Here is a 22,956-nt window from a genome sequence, read left to right on the forward strand (position 1 = left end):
CTGATCCATAAAAAAACATGGCAAAGTAGGTAATGGTTAACCACATTTTCAGTGTAAGGTAAACAAACGCCTTGCTAAACTAAACAGGTGCGGCTGTGTCAGTGTTTTGGTGTAAGTTAACAAAAATGTATGACATTACACTTGTTCTGCAGTATATAGAAGACCATGATGTAATATTTGAAAATACTTGAGCATTGCTGCATTATTCAGTACTGTGTATTTTATTTTATTTTTTAAAAAGGGGCTGACGCTGACAACGATTTGGAAAGTTTGTAGTGGAATTCACCAGGATCAGAAACACATTGTAGATACTAAAGAAAAATTGGGGTGTGAATTTTCTCTTGACTCAATCCAAATGCTCACTGTTACAGGAATATTTTTCCTACGTTTAACCCCAGACCTAAACCTAACCATGAAGTCTATCTTCTTACCCAAACCCTAAACCTATCCCTACCCCCAACCCTTATCCTAAATCCTTCCCCTTAAACCTACCCGTAACTCAATCTCAGTAGCAGCAAATGTGAATCTTGTGAAAATTTTGCAGAACAACATGTAGTTACACAATAATTACATTGTATTGTATATATTTTAATTGTAGTACATAGTAGTTAAAGACACCTAAGATAAAGTGGGACCAATTTGATAACTTATTCCATAATTATTTATGCATTACAAATGACAGATGTTTGTTAATAAACTTATATATACACTTCCATTGACTCATTCCAAACCCAGATGTTTTTTTTCTTATAATATTAATAATAATAATAATAATAATAATAATAATAATAATAATAATAACTGTATTTATATAGCACCTTTTAGCAATTTAGCACAAAGTGCTTCACAAATATAAAATCAAAACACTTACTAAAACAAGGACACAGTGCTTCACAAAACATCAATTTAAAACACACTCAGTAAAAATACAGGTAAAAACAATACATTTACAAAGTAGTAAAAGCAAGTTTATACAAATGAGTTTTTAAATGAGACTTAAAAACAGACACATATCCAGCAGATCTAATGTCCCAGGGCAAGCTGTTCCATAATCACGGGGCCTTCACTACAAATGTTTTATCACCTTTTGTTTTGTATCTAGATCTTGGAACAGCCAGCAGCTCACGACAGGAAGATCTAACAGGTCTAACTGTTTCGTAAGGTATTAAAAGTTCTGCTAAATAATCTGGTGCCAAACAATGTAATGCTTTATATGTAATTAATCAATTAACCCTAAAATGAATTAGTAACCATGCAAAGAAGCTAAAACTTGAGTAACATGATTAAAAGACCTAGTTTGTGTCAAAACGCTGCAGCATTTTGCATTGATTGTAGCCGTGCTAAAGTGCGTTGATTTAAAGTTGAAAAAAGTGCATTACAATAATATAGGCGAGACAAAATAAAAGCATGAATAAGCTTCTCTGTATCCCTAAAACTCAAAATATGTCTCACCTTGGCAAGGCCGGATCAACAACCAGGCCGATTGGGCCGGTGCCCAGGGTCCTCTGATGTCTAAGGGCCTCCGGCTGACGAGAGGAAATAATTAACGCAGCGTTCTGCTATAGCGGAATCCCGCTAGAAGAGATTCGGTCTGAGATGCGTTTGCTTTCTCTTAGCCAGTTGGATGGCATTTTTATGAAAATGTTATAAATAAATAGCCTCTTATTGGCTTTCGTTTCCCAGGAACAGTATGGACCAATTAGAGCCCATTTTTCACATTAGTGGTAGTTCATATTCATGTTCGGTTTGTTGGGGTATGAATATAATAATGGAGTTTCATCAATGCTGTAGTGGAGCCAAAAAAGAAAAGTAAAGAAAGAAAAGCAAGAGAGACTGCAGTGTTGGCAGCAGTGTCAAACATCTCAAATTATATATATATGTAAACAAGGAAAATAAGTTGACACCAGCCCCATCGATAAGCTATCTATCTTTCTATCTATCTATCTATCATATTTTAGCTTCCCATAGTTAGACAAGCTAGCTGTCTTTGACTTAATAAAACTGTTTATGGTGTGACAGGGACAGCAGGCAATTTCAGGGCGAGATCAGTGCGTGATGAGGAGGCCATAGGGAGTGACGACACAGGGACAGAGGAGAAAGAGAGTAAGGATGACGAGCATGTACAAGATGAGAGTAAGTAAGCTAGCTATCTGTGCAGTTTGGACAAAAAAGCTAGATATTGCAATTGCGATTTTAATTGTGATTTTGGTAAATGGTTTTTCCTTACATTCAAAAATGCATTTCATTGTTCAAAAACACATTTCAGGAGGGAAAATAGTCTTTGCTTAAATTATAGATAATAGCATTAGTTATAGTTTTTTTTCCTCTAAGCTATTCTTTAATCACCTTCCCGATTTAAGGTCTGTTTTTGCAGTGATTTGCAACTTGCTGCCAAATTATTATTATTTATTTATTTTTCCTCCCAATTTGGAATGCCCAATTCTCAGTGCGCTCTAAGTCCTTCTGGTCGCGTAGTGATTCGCCTCAGTCCGGGTGGCGGAGGACGAATCCCAGTTGCCTCCGCGTCTGAGACCGTCAACCTGCGCATCTTATCATGTGGCTTGAGCGCGTTGCCATGGAGACATAGCTCATGTGGAGGCTTCACGCCATCCACCGTAGCAACCACGCTCAACTCACCACATGCCCCACCAAGAACGAATCACATTATAGCAAACACGAGGAGGTTACCACATGTGACTCTACCCTCCCTAGCAACTGGGCCAATTTGGTTGCTTAGGAGACCTGGCTGGAGTCACTCAGCATGCCCTGGGATTCAAACTGCCAGCGTATTTTACCACTGAGCTACCCAGGCCCCCAACTTGCTGCCATTTAAAAAATGTAACTTGCTCATATTGCAACTCTGTTGAGATTGCGATTAATTGCACAGCCCTACATCTATAATATTTTAGTAAAACTTTCGATTGTTTTTATTTTCCTTCAAAAAATATTTTAGCCTATTTTTAAGATTTACGCATTTGAATTTTATAATAAAATTCCATCAAAATGAATTGAGTAATCTTTAGCAAACTTAAATTAATAAAACTTAAATATATGCTATTTTTATTTATTTATATTTGTTAAAGATTACTCAGTTCAGTTTGATGGAATTTTGTTACAAAATTCAAATTTGTAAATCTTAAAAAATAGGCTAAAATATTTGAGTGAATAAAAAAAAAAAAAAACTGTTTATGGTTTGACAGGTACAGCAGGCAATATCAGGGAGAGATCAGTGTGTGAAGAGGAGAGTACAGAGGCAGTCACAGAGGACACCGGGAGTAAGAACAAGGAAGTTGTACAAGATGAGGGATCAGAACAGGACAGCGGACAGTATTCAATGGAGTGGAGCCACACTGTTACTGACCCTGCTTTGTGGGGTGATACGTCAAGTGACCAAGTGAAAACTGTTCTCATTGACAGAGGAGCCGCTGCTTTTCACAATCACAGGCATCATTACCCTTCTTCAGCAAGAGATAGACTGATAGGCGGAAAGTCTAGGTCTCTCACTTATGATATGCCGATTTCTCTTTTACCAAAAGGCTAAAGCGTGATTAGAGACTGGTTGATTTATTTTCTATCAGCGGGTAACATATATTGCTTTGCTTGCCGGCTACTTTCCACAAAGTCCAACCAATTTGTTGAAGTCTTTTGTGACTGGAAGCACCCTGAATGTCTCAGTAGTCACAAGAGGTGCGAGCAGTATAAATCATGCATGTTTTCACTATTAAAAAGGTCCAGAGGCACATCCACAGTTAATTCGGGCTTAGAAAAGCAAGTCCATGAGGAAAAGCGTTACTGGCATGAAGTACTCAAGAGAGTCGTAGCTGTGGTCAAATTTCTTGGGGAGTGAGGCTTGTCATTTATAGGGGACGACGAATTGTTACATTCCCCTCACAACAGAAACTTTCTCGGCATTCTTGAACTCATCGCTCAGTTAGACCCGTTTTTAGCAGCGCACCTTGAGGAGTATGGGAATAAAGGCGGAGGCGTTGTGTCATATTTATCATCAACTATCTGTGAAGAGTTCATAGATTTAATGGCCAAAAAATCTAAAATTGCCATCGTCAGTGAATTACTTGATGCTAAGTATTTTTCACTCATAGTGGATTCTACCCCAGACCTGTCCTATATCGATCAGTTAACATTTATTTTTTGATTTGTCAATAGGGAAGGATGTGTTGTGGAGCGATTTCTGGGATTCCAGCCCATTGAGAGTCACACTGGTGAAGGTCTTGCTCAAACAGTGATTTCGTTGATCAATAACCTTGGTTTAGACTTGGCTAATTGCAGAGGCCAGTCTTATGACAATGCAGCGAATATGTCTGGGAAATACCAAGGGCTTCAAGCCCATCTCAAACACAAGAACCTCTTGATGAACTATATTCCCTGCGTCGCTCACTCCTTAAATCTGGTCGGAGTGAATGCAGTAGAGTACTGCCCAGAGGCAGGTAGTTACTCTGATAAATTACAGTCTCTGTATAATTTCTGATCCTCATCTTCACATAGATGGGGAATGGTGTTTCGCAATGCAGATGTTACATTGACTCGACATTTAAATCTTTGTCAGGCAACGATGGACTGTGCGAGAATGTGCTGTGGAAAAATTACCAAAGTATCAGAGAGATTTTAAATAAAATATCAGACACAGAAACTGAGAAAAGAGACAAGAAATGAAGCTATGTCTTTGGGTGCTAAATTGGGCACACTCGAGATTGCATTTATGGCAAACTTTTGGAACATCATCGTGAAGAGATTTAATGCAACCAGTATAGAATTACAGAGAAGTGAAATAAATTTGGGAACTGCACTCTGGCAACTGACTCTTGAAGTCACTGCGCTCATTTGTTTTGGTTCAGAGAGATGCGTTTGATGCATTTGAAAGTGCTGCACTAGCCATACCTGGTATGGCCACAACATATGCACATGAAAATAGGCATGTGAGAAAACGAAAATCATTTGCAGATGAAAGCACAAATGAGGAGGTGACCCTGATGGGTAGAGATCGATTTAAAATAGGTACATTTTATGCTATCATTGACAACCTGCTGTGCTGCTTAGATCATTGTGTTGGAGCATACAGACATCTTACCGATATATTCGGGGTCTTGTTCATGGATAAGGAGGCACCACACAGCAACATACTAGCACATTCTCAGGTGCTGTCCTCTGCATATCCAACTGACTTGAACCACAACCTTGGTGATGAACTTGTGCAGCTTAGGTCATTTCTCTTAGATGGAGACTTCTCATGTACAAAGATGCTGAAAACAATCTTGGACCTGGGGCTCGAGTCCATTTTTCCAAACGTCTACATAGCACTTCGGATCTTTCTTACGTTACCAGTGACAAATTGTGAAGGGGAACGTTGTGACATGTGAAAAATGAATTGAGAACGCAAATGGGTCAGAAGTGTCTCACATCCTTGTCATTAATGGCAACTGAAACTGATTTGGTCAGAGCTATGGACTTTAATGATGTAGTTGATTATTTCACTCAAAGGAAGAGCCTCTCAGTTGTTAATCTGGCCCTGCACCTTAGAAATATTCCTTAACTGATAAAAAAAGAAAGACTGAACTAACTTCCTGATGTGATATTCAAAATTTTAATTTGTTTCAAAATAGACGGCCAAATTTCTCACCACCTGCTGAATATTCGTGACCACTTGATTAAAGGTGCTGTAAGCGATTTTTGAGCCGTTGAATTAGCCACGCCCCCTCTTTCTAAAACCCCACCCTCCAAAGATAACAAATGAGCATTACTGAGACCATCATCATGCAGAAACGCGCACTCAACTGACAACTGTTATGAACAAGATGGCTTAAAAATGGCAGTAAGTCTCAATAATTCGCTGCTACTACAACACTATGAAATCGTGCATAGTGATTGACAGGTTGAAAGCATCATTGTCCATGGTCTGCGGACACATTTTTGTTTGCTGTTTACAGATGTTTTGTTTGTCTCTAACAGGGATCCTTGTGGAACACCACAATTTATTGTTGAAGAGGAGGACATCTCATCTCCAACAGACAAATAGGAAACAAACCAATCTAAAGCCACCCCAGATATTCCCACCCATCTCTTCAGTGTGTCAATTAAATCTGAATGATCAGTTGTATCAAACGCTGCACTTAAATCAAGCAACACTAAAATGGGGCACTCTCCAGCATCCTCCACCATCAATGAGTCATTGGTACCATGGTTTTCTCTAAAACCTGACTGAATTTCTCCAAAATATTGTTATCCTTCACTACCTCCAACAGTTGCTTCGCTACTGTCTTCTCTAAAAATTTTTGAGATGAAAGATAATTTTGAGATTGGTCTATAGTTATTAGCAACCGAAGGGTCTAATGAGGGCTTCTTCAGAAGCGGTTGAACTATTACAGTCTTTAACTTCTCTGGGACATATCCTGACATGAGCGAGCTATTCACTATAGACAACAAAGAAGGACCTAAAATCCCAATAACTTCACTGAAAAGTCTTAAAGGAACAACATCTGTCCCATGGTGTTTATACTTGTGTACTATTGTTTGAACAGATGAACATGGTACCTTCAGGTGTTTGGAAATAGCTCCCAAGGATGAACCAGACTTGTGGAGGTCCACAATTTTTTTTTCTGAGGTCTTGGCTGATTTCTTTTGAATTTTTCCATGATGTCAAGCAAAGAGGCACTGAGTTTGAAGGTAGGCCTTAAAATACATCCACAGGTACACCTCCAATTGACTCCAATTATCCTATCAGAAGCTAATTGGCTAATTGCCTAAAGGCTTGACATAATTTTCTGGAATTTTCCAAGCTGCTTAAAGGCACAGTTAAAGCTAGAGTATGCAATTTATACCAGAAGCATTTTTTGTTAAACTGGTTGAAAGTCTTTTTGCTACCTGACAGCAATCAATAAATCAAATGCTCTGATACTAAAAAGAATAATAATCCATTATCTGTGGCAATCACAGGCCTGTCCAATCATTTCATTCGGCCCAAATGCAATGATTGGATGGCCTACCTGCCTGTCTAATACCTGCCTACCTCAGTGCACTCTGCCCGTGCACTCAATGGTGTGAGTTGGGGGCAAGACTATCTGACTGTTTGAACAACTGCAGGCAAGGGGCATATTCAGAAAGCTGTTTTAAAAACAAAGCTTTTTTTGCAATTCCGTTCGGTTGCACTAGTGTCGCATAAATGACATACTCCAGCTTTAACTTAGGGTATGTAAACTTCTGACTTACTGGAATTGTGATATTGTCAATTAAAAGTGAAACAATCTGTCTGTAAACAATTACTCGTGTCGTGCACAAAGTAGATATGCTAAATGACTTGCCAAAACTATGCTAATATGAAATATGTGGAGTGGTTAAAAAATGAGTTTTAATGACTTCAACCTAAGTGTATGTAAACTTCTGACTTCAACTGTACATACATAACAAGAACATTGTATCAAATGCTTAAGTACATAGTAGTTAAAGATACCAAATATAAAGTTGGTCCACCACATTTCTTTTCCTCAAATAAAGTGTTGGATGGGAGGCTAGCTAAAATATTATGCCTGTAGTGTATTGATTTGAAATTCTGCTGTACGAGCCAGAAATATTTTATGATTTCGCCATCGAGTTTTCATGAGACTACGTTGGGGTTGGTACATTAATGTCTTGTCAGCTTTTACAATTTTGATCACTAAAATATAGTCAGCTTTTTATCGTTCCTTTTCCTCAAAAGAGAAAAATATTGGCAGACAACTATACCTCAGAGGTCCACATGTGGGAGGGGTCTTTCTCTAAGTCAGTTAAGGGTGTGGAGGCCAAAACTGTACGTTGTAAAAGTGACATCAGTTCTCCACAACTGAAAAGTGGTTTTGACTGACTTACCTCACTGAAAAACCCAGACAAAATTAGCTGGTACCTTTGAGCCACACTATTACTTTTTGGAGCTGTGGCTTTGAGGTCAGGTACACATCCTCTTCTTTGAAAGTTTTAAACATGGATTGTTTTTTGCATGTGTATATATGATCAGGTCCAATGTATCACTCTCTCTATGAATAATATTCAATAAAAAATAAGCATTGTTTGCTTAGTATAGGGTGGATGCAGTAGGCAGCGGTGGAAATTATTTAGGCAAGATATCCTCTTACAGTCTGCGACCCATAGACAAGAAGCATTCTGTATGTTCTCACTCATTTTTATCTTCGGGATAAGACCTTTGACGAGAAAGAATTTCGACTCTTGAGGATGAAATATGTCATTATTTAAGGATGTAGCTAAATATTGGCAATAACACTGTGTATTTTTACATGCTTCTTCTGTGAGCTGAAATTGATTCAGTCTTGCTTTAGAAATCCAAAAAGAATAAGCCATCCAGACTGATGAAAGCAGCATGGACAGAGAGATAGAGAGAGAGTGAGCATTAGAGGCGGTCCTCTGAGCTGTACCCACATGACATTGAGTCGCTCAGCTGGCTGTGTGAGCCAGAGATAAGGGCTTGCTTTCATGGAAGTTTCTTTCCTTGGAACTAGAGCGGTGCCCCCCTATAACCCACAACTGCCCCCAACCTCTTGGCCTTTCTACCCTGGTCCCCGCACAATCCTGACCAGTATAACTGTTCCCGTCTAGGTCTTGTGTCACTCACCAACTGTAAATTCTTGTGGAGCAGCATGGGCATTGTGCATTTCAATTCGGCACCTGGATTTGAGGACTTCCTGATTGCACTTCTTATCGGGACATGAATGGATATAATTTCACTAAACAGAAAACTGCACTGTCACTGTCTTCCTGCATAAAGTTCAAATTTGTGCATAATGTTATAAAACAAAATTGCAGCTACATGTCAGTGAATGAATTTCAGTAGTGTTGTTGGGGACAAAATCGACCATTTCAAATAGCAGTATTGACCAGTGTTGGGAGTAACTAACTAAAAGTAGTGATGCTACTAAATTAACCACATTTTCAGTAGTGTGACAGTAATTCAGCTATTTTCACACCAGTGTGTAGCTTTTCCAGTAACAAACTACTAGCTTTTCCTATAGCATCGCCATACGCTACATTTTTGTCACATTGTATTGCGCAAACAGTAAACCGAGACAAACATGTCAGTCCTAATAAAAGAGGGCAAAACTTGAGTTGGCTCATACAAAAACATACACCTTGTTTTCCAAGAAAAAACAAAAACAAACTAACGAACCATGTTGTTATGATTTTTTCTAAGTTTAACCCCAAACCTAAACCTAACCTTAAAGTGTAACCCCTTAGCCAAACCCTAAACCTACCCATGACTTTCATAGTAAAATATATTTTGTGTAGTATGGAAGAACGACAAAATCTAGTTTGGAACTTGTATGACAATGCAGACATTTGTATTGCATAGCCTAAATACAGTAGAATTGTTCATAGGTGCTTCCTTACTTAAAATAAAGTGTTGGATATGAAGCGCGGTAAAATTGTATGCTTGTATTGTATCAGTTTGAAATTCTGTTTGCTGATTGGTTGGTCTAAAAGTCATAACTTTTCATAAGTCGTATGATATCTTATGATTTTACCATCTCGTATGAATAGAGATATTTAGCCGTGAAATCAAATTGTAGGCTGACGCGTAAGGTTAATTCGCAATTGGTTTCCTCTGGATTTACCTGTAGGGGGGGTTGTACTTGCTTGTTTTGATTATTGGGGGTATAGTAATTATGGTTAGCTTTATATAAAAACATCAGTACATATGATATGTACCCATTTAGATAGCTGAGCAAGCATGTGGGTGTGTGCGTGCATGCGTGTGTGTGTGTGTGTGTATGTGAGTGAAAGTAGTCTGGTTACCATTGTAGGGTGTCACTGTTCCTGTGAGTTTGTTCATAATGTCATGGCAAGTCTTTCTATTCCCCAGCCTCCCACTCCAATCTTGATAACCTCTTATCACAGTTGAGCAGCCAGCACACACACACACACACACACACGGCCACCAGCCACATCCCTCCACACTGCTCCTGACTCTCTCTCTCTCTCTCTCTCTCTCTCTCTCTCTACTCTCTCTCTCTTACTCGCTCTCTCTTGCTCTCTGGTCCTCAGAGAGTCTTGTTTTGTAAATTTTGCCTGGGGAGTTGATTCAATTTATTCCAAATTTTGAAAAATAAAGAATATAATACATTATAATTATACTAATATTTATATTTAACTGCAACTTTGTCTGTAAACTGCAATTTTCTGTTTGTTATTTGTTTGTTTTGTTTGTTTGTTGTCTTCACACCACAAATACTGTAACTATCAGCTTAACTTTGTTTTAAAAGTGGTGTTGACAGTTGCACAGGATTAGAGATAGGGGGCTGTTTACATATCATGTAAAAAATATAATAAATAATACACCAGGCAATGCAATTCATATTCACTATGGAAGGATTTGTAATATTATGTCCAGTGCTGATTGCTTTCTGAATGCTGAGCGTGTGGCCTTTGTGCCAGCCAGCGATTTAGAAAACAGACCAGCTTTACTCTATCTCAAATATGTGATGTGAAGTCTATGGCTGTGTTTGGATTGGAATACTACTCAACACAACTTTTACGTGAGCACCTGACCATACTTAAAAAATAAATAAATAAAAAATTATTGTTGTACTCCAATCTCTCTAGTCTTGGCTAGCACTTTTCTGGTGCAATTGAAACTTTGTAATGCAGCACTTTTCATGTTACTGTCTCATTAAGATGAATCACTTATGTTGTATCCATCCTCATTTTGTAAGTCGCTTCAGATAAAAGAGTCTGTTAATGAATACATGTGCATGAATAAATGTACTCTTACCAAATATCTATATATCTATACATAGCAGAAATACGTAGTAAGAGTGGTATAGTAGTATGCAAGCTTATGTGATGAGTTACTCATGAGATCGGGTTTTAGTAGCGCATTAGCTTTTTTCCAAGTTAAAACTGCAATGCCAACAATTTTATTAATATTACATTTATAAATTATTATTATTATTATTATTTTACTAAATTAGTTAAATGAGTTAATTGAATGGCCTTCAAAAAACATCCTCTACATATTTTTCGTTTTTTATGTTGATGTCATCATTAAATCTGACATTGTTGATATTGTAAAAGCTGGATATACTGTTTATATATATATCAAAACTGGAGCTATGTATCATTGGATTTATATCAAAAGGGGTGGTAGGGACAGAATTGGCCATGGCAAAAAGACATGTCGCCACCATCCCCACTGTATGGGGATACATGTCCCGACTTTAGAAACTGACTTTAAATGTGCCGTTTTTTTTTTTTTTTTTTTTTTGGACAGAAATTAACCCATGCACATAATGACAATGTAACTAATAAGGGTCTTATGTAAATCATAACCTTGCCCTTGTTGATAGATTTGCTTCTCTGGATCTCATCCCAGTTTCCCTGAAAATTGTAAATGAACAATGGAGGATGGAAGTTGAAAGTGTTTTGACTGTCAAATGACAGGGACAGTCTGAGTTCTGTGCTCAGGCAGGCCGTGCTGGGTCCATATCTCTGACCATGATTGCAGCATTTGAGTTTATTTGCATTACTGTTTTGTGCAGCTTTGCTAAGCTGCGCCAGGGAAAAGTTATTTTGCATTTTCATTTGCTTTAGTTCACAGCCACCGTTTCCATTTCGATTGGTCTTTGTGACACCTTTGTGCACTTATAATTCTTAGTTGATTGTGTATGTGCCATAGCATACTAACATACACTATGCATTTCTTTTCAACAATGCACCTGTATCATTGCTGAGCTTGCATCACAGGTTTGACTCCTGGGTTGTATTAAGTTTATGATTGCAGTAAACGTTCTCAGACCGTGACAAATTGTAATGAGCTGTCAGATGTCTCACTCTATCTGGCTTGATCCATACAAAAAGCCATTAAAAAAAAAAAAAAGGATTAGGAATTGGTATAATTGATCAAATATACCACTGGACACAGTTAGGGTATTTTTGTGGACATGCAGTGACTCCAAAAATATATGGACACTTAAACTGAAAAACGCATGGATTAAATTGCATTAGATAACCAAATATCATAGACAAGGAAATTGGCATCTACAAAAATGATGATGCTAGAAATGTTTTTAGAACTAACTTTTCTATTTTTTTTTTCAGTGACCATCTGATGTCAAGGTAGTTTTTAGTGGATGTATGAAGTCAGTTCCCCCTGACTTCAGGATAACCACATTTACTATGGACATGTTTCACCAAACTTGGGCAATTAGAATGTGTCACAATACTTTCTTTTTTAATTTTTAAAATGTATATCTATTCTATATCTAATAACATAACACTGGTACATTTTTAAGTAAGTGTGACTTATTTTTGTTGTCCACTTTTTGTTGCTTTAACTGTTTCATATTGACTGTTTTGTGGAACCCAGAAACTCAAGAGCTGATTACAGGTTTAATGTGAGATCTATAATAAAACATCTGAATAGGAAACAGTTCTTTGTTCAAAATGATATTCTGACCAATTGTAATAATCGAGAATATTCTTAAATTGGCCTATACTCTTGCTGTGTCAGCTAGAGATGTGCCATATAATATTCAAGATTCTAAGCATGGCCGTAATTGTAGGAGTGTCCAAAAAAATTACCCCCAACCCCACCCATTCGTGCCCTACAATTTCAAATGAAGTTAGCGGTTCCCAATGAGTGAAAGAGATAAGCAAGTGAGCAGAGCACCAGTAAACGCTCATTCTCCAGCAGTCCTCCATGATATATGCAGTGGAGTGGAGAGTGTGACAATCAACTCATCGGCTCAGCAAGATACTCAGTACATCACTTGCAGGTAAGTTCTTCTAGACAGAGCTAGTAAAGTTACAACACTTTATCAGGCTTTTTGCTCATCAAAGTATTTTCTGGGTTGAGATATGGAAAAGAGAGTATTTTCTTAATAATTAGTTAATTAAATTTGTTTAAATGAACTTTTCCACAGTTACTATTGAAACATTTGATCAACATTTAATACATTTTGTTGGGATGTGTAAGATATTAGAAATGGAAATGTAATAAACATAAATAAATCAATGAAAATAAATAAATCAATATAATAAATCAACAAAAATAAATACATTTGTGTGCTGGTGGCAACATATTTTATCAAAATAAAAGTGCAAGTTACTTTACAAGTGAAACTAATCTAATTAGACCAAATCCAGCGTGGGCCATTTAAAATTTGATTCAAAAATTATTCCACATTTTTTAATATTGACATGAACTGAATTGAACTGTATTTTTTGTGATACTTTTATTATGTGCAACCATGAAGTAGACTCTTTAATAATAAGTCACATGGGTGGGGTATCAAGGGAATATGTACGGTAATTCTATTCATAATCACTTGACTAAACATGGTATAAAATGATGGGCAAATGAAAAGAAAATACTTTGCAAAAATTGTTAAAATTAGTTGGGTGCATACTTAGTGAATTTATTATGGCCATATTAAAAGCAAGTTATAATGTCAGAGGTTTGTAGGTTGCAATTAGCTCAAATCTAATCCTCGAGGGAGGCCTCATGCTTTCTAACTCAAGCTAAACAACAACAACAAAAAGCTTTAAAAAACACATAGGGCCTAATGACATGCATTATTAATGCAGAAAAGACTTTGGCACTAATAGGTGAATTATTGATTTCTGGTTTGGCTGAGACTGGCATTATTAGTCTTCTTATTAATCTAATTATCAACAGCGCTATCTGAGCTCTTGCTCCTTATTACAACGATATAAAGAAAGGCAAATATTGTTAAGGCTTAAAACAATTTGATACATAGATTCATGCTTAGATACATATAGAAGTTAATATTCATAAGACTACATCTTGCATTACAGTAACAGTGTCATTCTGTTTTCCTGTATATAATGGATTTTCTGTTAATCTTTTAATAGTCAATTCCCTTAAGGGAGTTAACGTTGTTGTAAGCTTATGCGAACTGTTGTTAAAGCCTAGGTCAAATTCAGACATGCTGGTGTATTTTTAGTGCTGTCTTTTTGCCACAGTCAAATGAGGACCTTTTAAAGGGAAGTCTGACAAGCCAATACTGTCTAGTTACCCAAAGGGGGAAAAAAACTTGTAAAGAAACAGGTATTTCATGTCTATCAGATCACTGAGATCTGGCCTGTTTACTCAGTCTGCATACCATCAATCATTATTGTACAGCAACAATGCATGCACACTATATAGTGAAATGTGCATGCCCTCAGTAATTTTTTTTTTTATCAATAAAAACATTTTGCCACTAAACTACACTCACATAAGATGAAGAATCCAGTCATATCAGTAGCATAATAAAAGCTTTATTTATTTACATGGGTTGCCTCATGGGGGCTGCCATGTTGAGAACACATGACCAGCTGAATACTTGCTTAAAGGAATAGTTCACCCAAAAAGGGAAATTCTCTCATCATTTACTCACCCTCATGCCATCCCAGATGTTTTAGGAGTATATCTCAGCTCTGTACGTCCATACAATGCAAGCAAATGGTGACCAGAAATTTGAAGGTCCAAAAAGCACATAAAGGCAGCATAAACATTATCCATATGACTCCAGTGGTTAAATCCATGTCTTCTGAAGTGATATGTTAGGTGTGGGTGAGAAACAGGTCCATATTTAAGTCCTTTTTTACTATAAATTCTCCTCTCTGCCCAGTAGGTGGTGATATGCACAAAGAATAAGAATTGCCAAAAACAAAAGTAGAATGTGAAAGTGGAGATTGATAGTAAAAAAGGACTTACGTATTGATCTGTTTCTCACCCACACATATCATATTGCTTCAGAAGATATGGATTTAACCACTGGAGTCATATGGATTACTTTTATGCTGCCTTTATATGCTTTTTTGAGCTTCAAAGTTCTGGTCACCATTCACTTGAACTGTATGGACCTACAAAGCTGAGATATTCTTCTAAAACAATCTTCGTTTGTGTTCTGCAGAACAAAGTCACACATCTAGGATGGCATGAGGGTGAGTAAATGATGAGAGAATTTTCATTTTTGGGTGAACTATCCCTTTGACTTAATAACCCCCTATTATCTGACACTTTCTGTTCCAGAATAAATTAATGATATATGAAAACAAATAGGGTTTTTCTGCAATGGTATTGGTAACCAGAAGATATATCTTTTTGTATGCTGAACATAAACAAAACAATTCGACTGTTACAAATGAATATGGATAAATGGATATCGTTTTTTGTAAATTGCTCAATTTAAACTGTCAATAAATATTCCAAAACTCTGAACATTATTCTCCCCACCTGAAAGATGGAGAATTCATCTGAGCAGTCTCGTTGGGTGTCCCCCAGCCTGATCAATCATGATCCTTTAGCAAGCTACACCACAGAGCCTGGGTTGCTGCCACCCGGTGAGGAAGATGAGCCCTTCTACTCCAGTTCTGAGACTGACTTATTGCCATCATATTATTCCAATAACGGCCAGAGCAGAGCCTCATCGTCCTTCAGACACAGCCCAGGTGAGATACTGCTGTAGTTTAAAATAAAATTTTTTAAACCCATTAAATTAGAATTAGACTTTTGTGGCTTTTAGTACATATCTATTAGCTTTGAAGCCATCCATATGCTAATGTACAAAATTATAGCGATTGTTCACCTTAAAAATGAAATGTCCGTCATCATTTACTCACTCTCATGCTCTTCCAAACCAATATTACTTTATTTATTTAATGCAAGGAAACCACATTTACGTGAGACTTTATATTACCGAATTATAATTAGTAATCAGGCAATACTGGAAGTTCCATGAGGCTGGGCTGTTGACTTAGACACGCCCACTCTTTCCAAAACACTGCCCTCCAAAGATAGCGTTGAGACCATCACCTTCTCAAAGTAGTCAAACACAACAGTAGCAAAATAGTGCTTCAACTACTACGCTATGAGAACGTGCAAAATAATGGATAGTCAATATTGTGGTACATTATAGTCAAAATGTTTTCATTTTTTATTCTTTTGCAATAGTTCGACAGGTCTACACCTCTCCTTCAATTCTGGGAAACATCCAGTGGTTGGACAACTCTCCGGGTCACTCTCTGAACTCTTCTTACAACACCACGTCCACAGTCTGGACAAGCAGTCCTTACACAAAAACACCTCTTCACTCTCACACCTCCCCGTCCATCTACCCTACCACCTCCTCTTACACCTCCTCTAAAGAGGGCTTCCCTTCCCCAAGGTGTGATGATAAGGAAAGTCCCAGGCTCCAGGAGGCCCTAAAAGCTGAGCGATTAAGTCCCATGGGTGGAGGTGGAAGCAGCTTCCTCAATCTGACCTCCACCTCTGGAGGAGTGTATGGTCCTTCTCCACACATGTTGAGTCCCTATGGATCATACATGGCCACGTCACAAGATTACAGTTCAGCTGCACTCTACTCTAGCGCGGGACCCTGGATGAACCCTTCATCCTACTCACCCAAACTTCGCAACAAGATAAGACTTTCACCACCAGGTCAGAAATATGCACCTTTTATAAATATGCCATGCCAGAAGATTTCTAAGCATAACTTAAGTGGAGAATGCTTAGGGCCTTTTTCATTAAGCCGAAATTCGAGTCACTGCCCCCAGAAGTGTTGTTGAATGTATGTGTGCATGCGAGCTCCAGTTTTTGGGTGAAATGTCCACAGATTGGTGCCAAAAGCGAGTTGTATTGATGTAATACAGTCAACAGGAATGCATTTTTTATTAACCATACTCCCTAACCCAAACCCCAACCCTAAACCTAATTGTCAGTGGAGTAAAAATGCAATCTTATAGTGAAAAAGCAACCTCCAAATCACACTTATCATTGATTTTTTGAATGCAATTACTTCCTGCTTTCCATGGGACCAGAACCCATGCCTTTGAAACTGCTTGCACAACATGCTGTCAGTAACGCCACTGGAAAAGGTAAACACAAAGGTGTATGATGGGAGATAACACTTTTCAGTAACTCGGCAGAATTGGATCAATGGGTACCGGAACACTCGGTCATAAAATTTTGAATTCCCATATAATCATGTTGCATGAAACACGAGCAAAGCCATTCTTACATAATAGTCGAATTTACGTAAGAATGGCTTTACAAAGGAATCCGTTCCCCTCGTATTTCATAAATAAGGCAATTTTCCATGGATCTTCACATTAATTACTTTCAACTTTTGTTTTGACAGAGGCACGTGAATGTGTAAACTGCGGTGCCACTGCCACCCCTCTGTGGCGTCGAGATGGTACAGGCCACTACCTCTGCAACGCTTGCGGACTGTACCATAAGATGAATGGCCAGAACAGACCCCTCATCAGACCGAAAAAGAGGCTGGTATGTAAAATTACAATTAAGAAACTGGCAATAGTGTGTGATTCTATAGACTTCAGAGACATTAAACTTCACTCTCTTGTGACAGATTGTCAGCAAACGTGCTGGAACGCAGTGTGCCAACTGCCAAACAAGCACTACAACACTATGGAGACGCAATGCCAGTGGTGAGCCTGTGTGCAATGCTTGTGGCCTCTACTTTAAACTACACAATGTGAGTCCATGTGTTTATTTCTCTTTGTGTGTAGTAGGGATAGTTCTCTCAAAAATGACTAGTCTGTCATCATTTACTCAAAAACGTCATGGGTTTACAACATGAGGGTGGGTAAATGATGACAGAATTTTCATTTTTGGGTGAACTCTCCCTTTAATGCTGAAATGGGTAAACTGAAGTCACAACCATCTCTCTTTTTGCAGGTCAACAGGCCTTTAACTATGAAAAAAGATGGCATACAAACACGGAATCGCAAGGTGTCTAACAGAAACAAGAAGGGCAAAAAGAGTGCAGCTTCAGAGCTTTACCCTGACATGTCTCATATTGCCCCTCATGATGAGCACGTAGGACCTTACTCTTTAAACCCAGGACCCCTCCTGTCCTACAGTCACACACCTCACCTGCTGCCCCCCTCCACCCTGCACTCCTCCCCCACCCTGTCCTACGCTCACCACTCTGGCATGGTGCCCACACTAGTGTGAGGGATACTTCTACTGGACCATAACAAGGCATGTACATTACATTGTACATATAATAAATACACAACTTGCTTAAAGTCAGCATAGTCTTGTCACTGTTTTTGAACCGATAGTGCAGCTTGAATAGTGGAACAGCTTGAATAGTTGCTGACACTGTTTGCTTTCAGCTATAGCATATAACGACAACTGTATATTTATTAAGGCTTATTGGATGTGCTATACTGTGATTTCTTTTAAGACAATAAATAAATGTGTGTTGTAATTAAATTTTTTTAAATCGATAAATACAAAGTTTATAAAACATAACACCATGCATTGATATTTTTGTTCTATTGCTCTATTGCAACAATATTCAGTTATGGATGAATACATTCCATGCACAAAGGCCTTTTACTTTCAAAGGTTGTGGTATTTAAATTTTCAAAACTGTTTTAGACCTTGTGGTTCAGTGCTCACTATTTTAACTTCAGGTCACTCTTGCCATGCAATAATAGTGTCATTGTCCATTTATCCTCTCTGCAGAGGCTTTGACAATTCATCTGCTTTTGGAGCATGAACATGCAAATGAAACACTTTCCATAAAGCTGGCGGAGGGCGACAAAACACTTAACCAAGGTTCCATTTGTGCCAGGTCCTAAATTTAACTCACACGGAAAAACTGTTATATCTGTGTACACAACACAACCACGCTCTGTGCTCGGATGCTGACAAAATAGATGCACCTGCACTGAAAACCTCACAAAGGGAACTTAGAACTAATTAGTGTTACTTATTGTTGCTTATATATTCCAGGTTCAATACAAGTTAGGCTCAATCAACAGCATTTGAGGTTTTATGCTGATTACCACAAAAAATAATTTCAAATCGTCCGTCTTTTTCTTTAAAAAAAATAAATAAAAATTGATGTTACAGTGAGGCACTTACAGTGGAAGTGATTGGGGCCAATTTTTAGATGGTCTAAAGGCAGAAATGCGAAGCCTATAATTTTATAAAATCACTAATGTTAATTATTTTATTCAAACTTGTGTATCACTTGAGCTGTTAAGTTGTTTAAATCATTTTTACGGTCATTTTAGGATTTACAGTGTAATGCCATCTTGGCAACAAAGTTATCAAATTGGATAAACTTGAGATAGAAAAGGTTAGTATGCGATTTTGTTTTACACTAAAATCATGTTAACATGCATTTTGTTTATGCCTTGTGGCTATACTTTTGAAACAGTGATTATTTTTAACATTTACGGATTGGCCTCATTTACTTCCATTGTAAGTGCCTCAAGTCTAAATTAATTTTTGTTGTAATCAACATTATGCCACAAATGCTGTCGACTGAGCTTAAAGGTGCACTCTTTGTCTTTGTTTCTTCTTGGACTTACACTGACACCTAGCGGCTTGGATGCAGCATCATTTAAAATCATTTCAGTTTTAGATGCCATTGTAGAAATATAGTATTCACAGTCAGCCATGATTACTTTAATCAATGAGTGAAAGTGTGAAATAACAAGACGGTTACTGAGATTAAGCGAGTAGTATTCGGCTGGTCGTGTGATTCTAAAATGGCAGCCCCCATGTGCGGACCCTCTCCATGTAGAATAAAACAGCTTTTATAAGGTCACTGATATGACTAGAGTCTTCATTTTAATGTGAGTGGTCATGAATTTATACATATATTTCAAATTTACTATTCATTTCTTTAGGAGTTAAACTTTTTTAATGAGGAAAAAATTACTGAGTGCACCGTTAACTTGTATTGAGCCTGGAATATTCTTTTAAACACAGCCTTTTGGAGAAGCAAAAAACTGTGTGAAATGGGTCTATCTTGTGTCTTGACATTCCATCTAATAGGCTACAGATGAAAACAATCGTGACAGTTAACACAGAACTGCTGTTTTTATTCATGCAAGGTGATGGAGTTGGGACAATTCAGTTTGGACTGCTGTGAAAGTGATACCTTATCATGCTAACAACATTCTCAACACGTCCCCACCCCCACAGCCAAACAGCATAGACGACATATTTAATTTTTCGTGACTGGAAATGAGACTGTGAGAACAGTAGTACAGTCTGTCCAATGGTTTGTACTGTACTTGGTGTAGAACGTTCAGCTGTCGCAGCATTAAAAATATGTCATGCCAAAACAATCCAGTTGACAAAACTCCAGAAAACACTGATTTAGAAAATATACAGTACAACCCATTGAACAGACTGCACCTCTATTCCTCATAGCCTCTTTTTAAATTGCAAAAAAAAAAAAAAAAAAAAACATTTACATCTTCCTGACTAAGGTCTACTGCATTTAATCACTTTTATCTAGGGTTGCCAAATATTCGCCAAGCGAATACCCCAGCTAGTAAATTTATGTTCTTAAAACATTTTCCAAACGTAACATTGTGGTTGTGGGAACATGAAAATGTAGTTTTCTTAACGTTAGTAGAACGTTAAGGTTAATAATAATGTTATAAGGATGTTCCATTAACATTTTATTTACAACATTTGTTCCAAACCTTTAAATAATATTAGCCAAAGTTGTTGTAACGTCCCCTTTTAGTTGGGATGGCCCCCTAAAATACGGGTCATTTCGCCGACAAATTGGCGGCCCTCGAACTTTCGCCGTAAAGCCCCATTCACACCGCTAGTGACATTGCTCGAGACAGCGAAACGACCCCATTCATTTTCAATGAGAGCATACTTACGGTGACACGAGCTGTCGCGGCTGATGGTGACAGAGTTCGCCTTAGAGAGCGACAAGACAATTTGAGAAAATGTCAACTTTATGCAAATGATGAGCGATAATCATGAGCGACTACCAATGAGAGTGAAGACAGTGGCGCTCACGTCATCTGTCTCCTGGCGAACTGGAGATGAGTGCAGGCAAGACGGAGAAGTTTCAGTGTCATGAGGGATTTTTACTGTTCTATATTATTTGTCTGTAACCACATGCATGGATATAATAAAACATTGATATGTGGAAAAACGTGTCAGAAACCGACTGAGTTTGATTGATTCATTCATTCATGATAGATTGATTGATCGTCTTGTTAATGATTTAATGCACTGGACACTGCTGCACGTTTATAAAACACTCTACACTGCAGAATGTACATTTTTAAAGACAAGAGGACTGATTCCTTTTCAAATTGTAATGATGTCTTAATTTTACCAGTATTAGGTCTCATCCGTGATCAAATTATCAAAAGCTGTGGCCAGACGTGCAGTCCTCTAATAGATGAAATTACTCTGATGTCACACCGCAGGAAACCGTGCTTCCGGGTTCTTTTGAGCAGCAGATTTCAATGGTGGAAATAGGCAGCGCTGCAGTTTTTATAATCTTTTAAGATTTATAGAGCGTAATAAATTATTAACCCACATATAACAAATAATATTTTACTTCAATATGATAATATTCCATTTCAAAACTTAATAACAGCCATTTTCGATAGAACAATATTATTTACTGCATTCAAAATAAATGCAAAGACATCATTTTAGCAGAATGACATTATTTTTATTCACTTATCCTTTCACAAACATTAGTCCATGCGCTGCTGTGATGAAGAAGGGTCCCGTTCCTCATGTTATATCTTATATAGTGGTCTTGATCATCGTTAGATCATATTTGACCTCGTATCTGTCACAGCGACAGTGCTTTGGAAATTAAAAACAGCCGTTTGCAATCAGAGTTTGCACGATTTCTTCATTAAAAAAAAGTTAAAATCCACCAACAGCTGCGGCGGGCCAATTGGGTCTAATAGAGCAGATGCGACAACAATGACGGTGCCCCGTGAAATATCTTAATTTATGTAAAATCCAGAGTTTTCCCTGATGCAACGATCTGGTGGAAATTTAAAGAAGCCCTAATCTCCAATAATCTGTGGGAAACGGGGTGTTTCAACCCCACAAATAGCAGTTTTTGGACAGTTTCAGCGCAGAGCAAAGCACCCATAGATGGCAGTTATTTTCTGGGCAACCAAAAGAACCCAGAAGTGGTGGGGTGGAGCGTATGTTTGTAAACAGTAACTTCATCTATAACGTTATAGTGACAAACAGTAGGAACGCCCACTAGCGACACAGATCGCAGAGTCTAGCGACACCAAGCCACAAAGTCGCTGGCAGTGTGAATGGGGCTTTAAAGTGATGTAAACGACTTTAGCTGTTCTGGAACTTCCACAAGACTGAGCCGTTAAATTAGACAGACCCCTTTCCAAAATTCCTGCCTTCCACAGATATCGCTGAGACCAAAGAGCAGCAGCAGGTCTTCTCAGGATTGTCAAACACAACAGTGGCAAAATAGCACCATCAACTGATGACTGTTATGAATCTGAATAAGCCGTTAAACCTAAATGAACCGCTTCAACTACTATACTATGAGAATGTGAAAAATGACCGACAGGCCGAAATCACATCAAAGTCTTCTGATTGGCTGATTAAAGATTGTGACCACAGCCCGCAGTCACATTTTTGTTTGCCGTTCACACAGGTAATTTATTTCAGTGATATCTTTCAGGGAATATAAACATATTCTGCATAACATTCCATAAAAACGGCTAACAGCAACTTTAAATACAGTACGCCAAAATACGGGACTCGGAGTTCAGTCATTTCAAAGTCTTTCTAGTCAGTCAGTCAACTGTCGGCCATATTTGGAACGCTCTTGGGAGACTATTTCCAGTCATGGCAGTGCAGCTCCTATCTACTTGAATGGAGAAAGACCAAAATCTCAAAAATGGTTGGTCAAGATTATGATCAAAGAGCATATTTTAAATCAGCACTAAAATCTGACCAAACTGGTTTCATAAACGGTGCTTCTTTACCTTACGAAAAACAAAAACAAACACAAAAAAACCGCAATTTTCCTGGCTTGTATAGCTAATACGCATGCGCGTTCTCGAGTTGATTGACAGGCGATGTCTCTATCCAAAAAGTGATTTGCTCTTTTACCTGTATGGCGGGACTTCCTTTCTACATCCGTTGACCGTTAG

General features: G+C 38.0%; 1 protein-coding gene across 3 annotated transcripts; it reads left to right on the forward strand.

Annotated features, from left to right (window-relative positions):
• The first annotated feature begins 12,633 nt into the window (after positions 1 to 12,633).
• LOC127426015 (GATA-binding factor 1-B-like) lies at positions 12,634 to 20,966 on the forward strand. Of its 3 annotated transcripts, XM_051672439.1 has the most exons (7): positions 12,634 to 12,770; positions 15,246 to 15,453; positions 15,956 to 16,441; positions 17,142 to 17,287; positions 17,373 to 17,498; positions 17,702 to 18,007; positions 18,500 to 20,966. In XM_051672439.1, exons 1-6 carry the CDS (start codon positions 12,702 to 12,704, stop codon positions 17,978 to 17,980), a joined length of 1,314 nt encoding a protein of 437 aa, XP_051528399.1. In that variant the 5' UTR covers positions 12,634 to 12,701; the 3' UTR covers positions 17,981 to 18,007; positions 18,500 to 20,966. The 3 variants fall into 3 exon arrangements, with proteins under 3 accessions (XP_051528399.1, XP_051528398.1, XP_051528400.1); XM_051672438.1 differs by lacking the exon at positions 18,500 to 20,966 and having other exon boundaries at positions 17,702 to 18,283; XM_051672440.1 differs by lacking the exons at positions 17,702 to 18,007; positions 18,500 to 20,966 and adding an exon at positions 17,624 to 17,670 and having other exon boundaries at positions 17,373 to 17,559.
• The last annotated feature ends 1,990 nt before the right edge of the window (positions 20,967 to 22,956 follow it).

This window comes from Myxocyprinus asiaticus, chromosome 35 (genome assembly GCF_019703515.2).
Source record: "Myxocyprinus asiaticus isolate MX2 ecotype Aquarium Trade chromosome 35, UBuf_Myxa_2, whole genome shotgun sequence".
NCBI lineage: Eukaryota > Metazoa > Chordata > Actinopteri > Cypriniformes > Catostomidae > Myxocyprinus > Myxocyprinus asiaticus.

Bases quoted from the DNA above. Each gene is read 5' to 3' on its own strand.
- LOC127426015 (XM_051672439.1), top strand. From the start codon at position 12,702: ATGCAGTGGAGTGGAGAGTGTGACAATCAACTCATCGGCTCAGCAAGA. The intron at 15,454-15,955 runs GTGAGATACTGC...CTTTTGCAATAG, and splicing joins GTCCTTCAGACACAGCCCAG to TTCGACAGGTCTACACCTCT. The intron at 17,288-17,372 runs GTATGTAAAATT...CTCTTGTGACAG, and splicing joins TCAGACCGAAAAAGAGGCTG to ATTGTCAGCAAACGTGCTGG.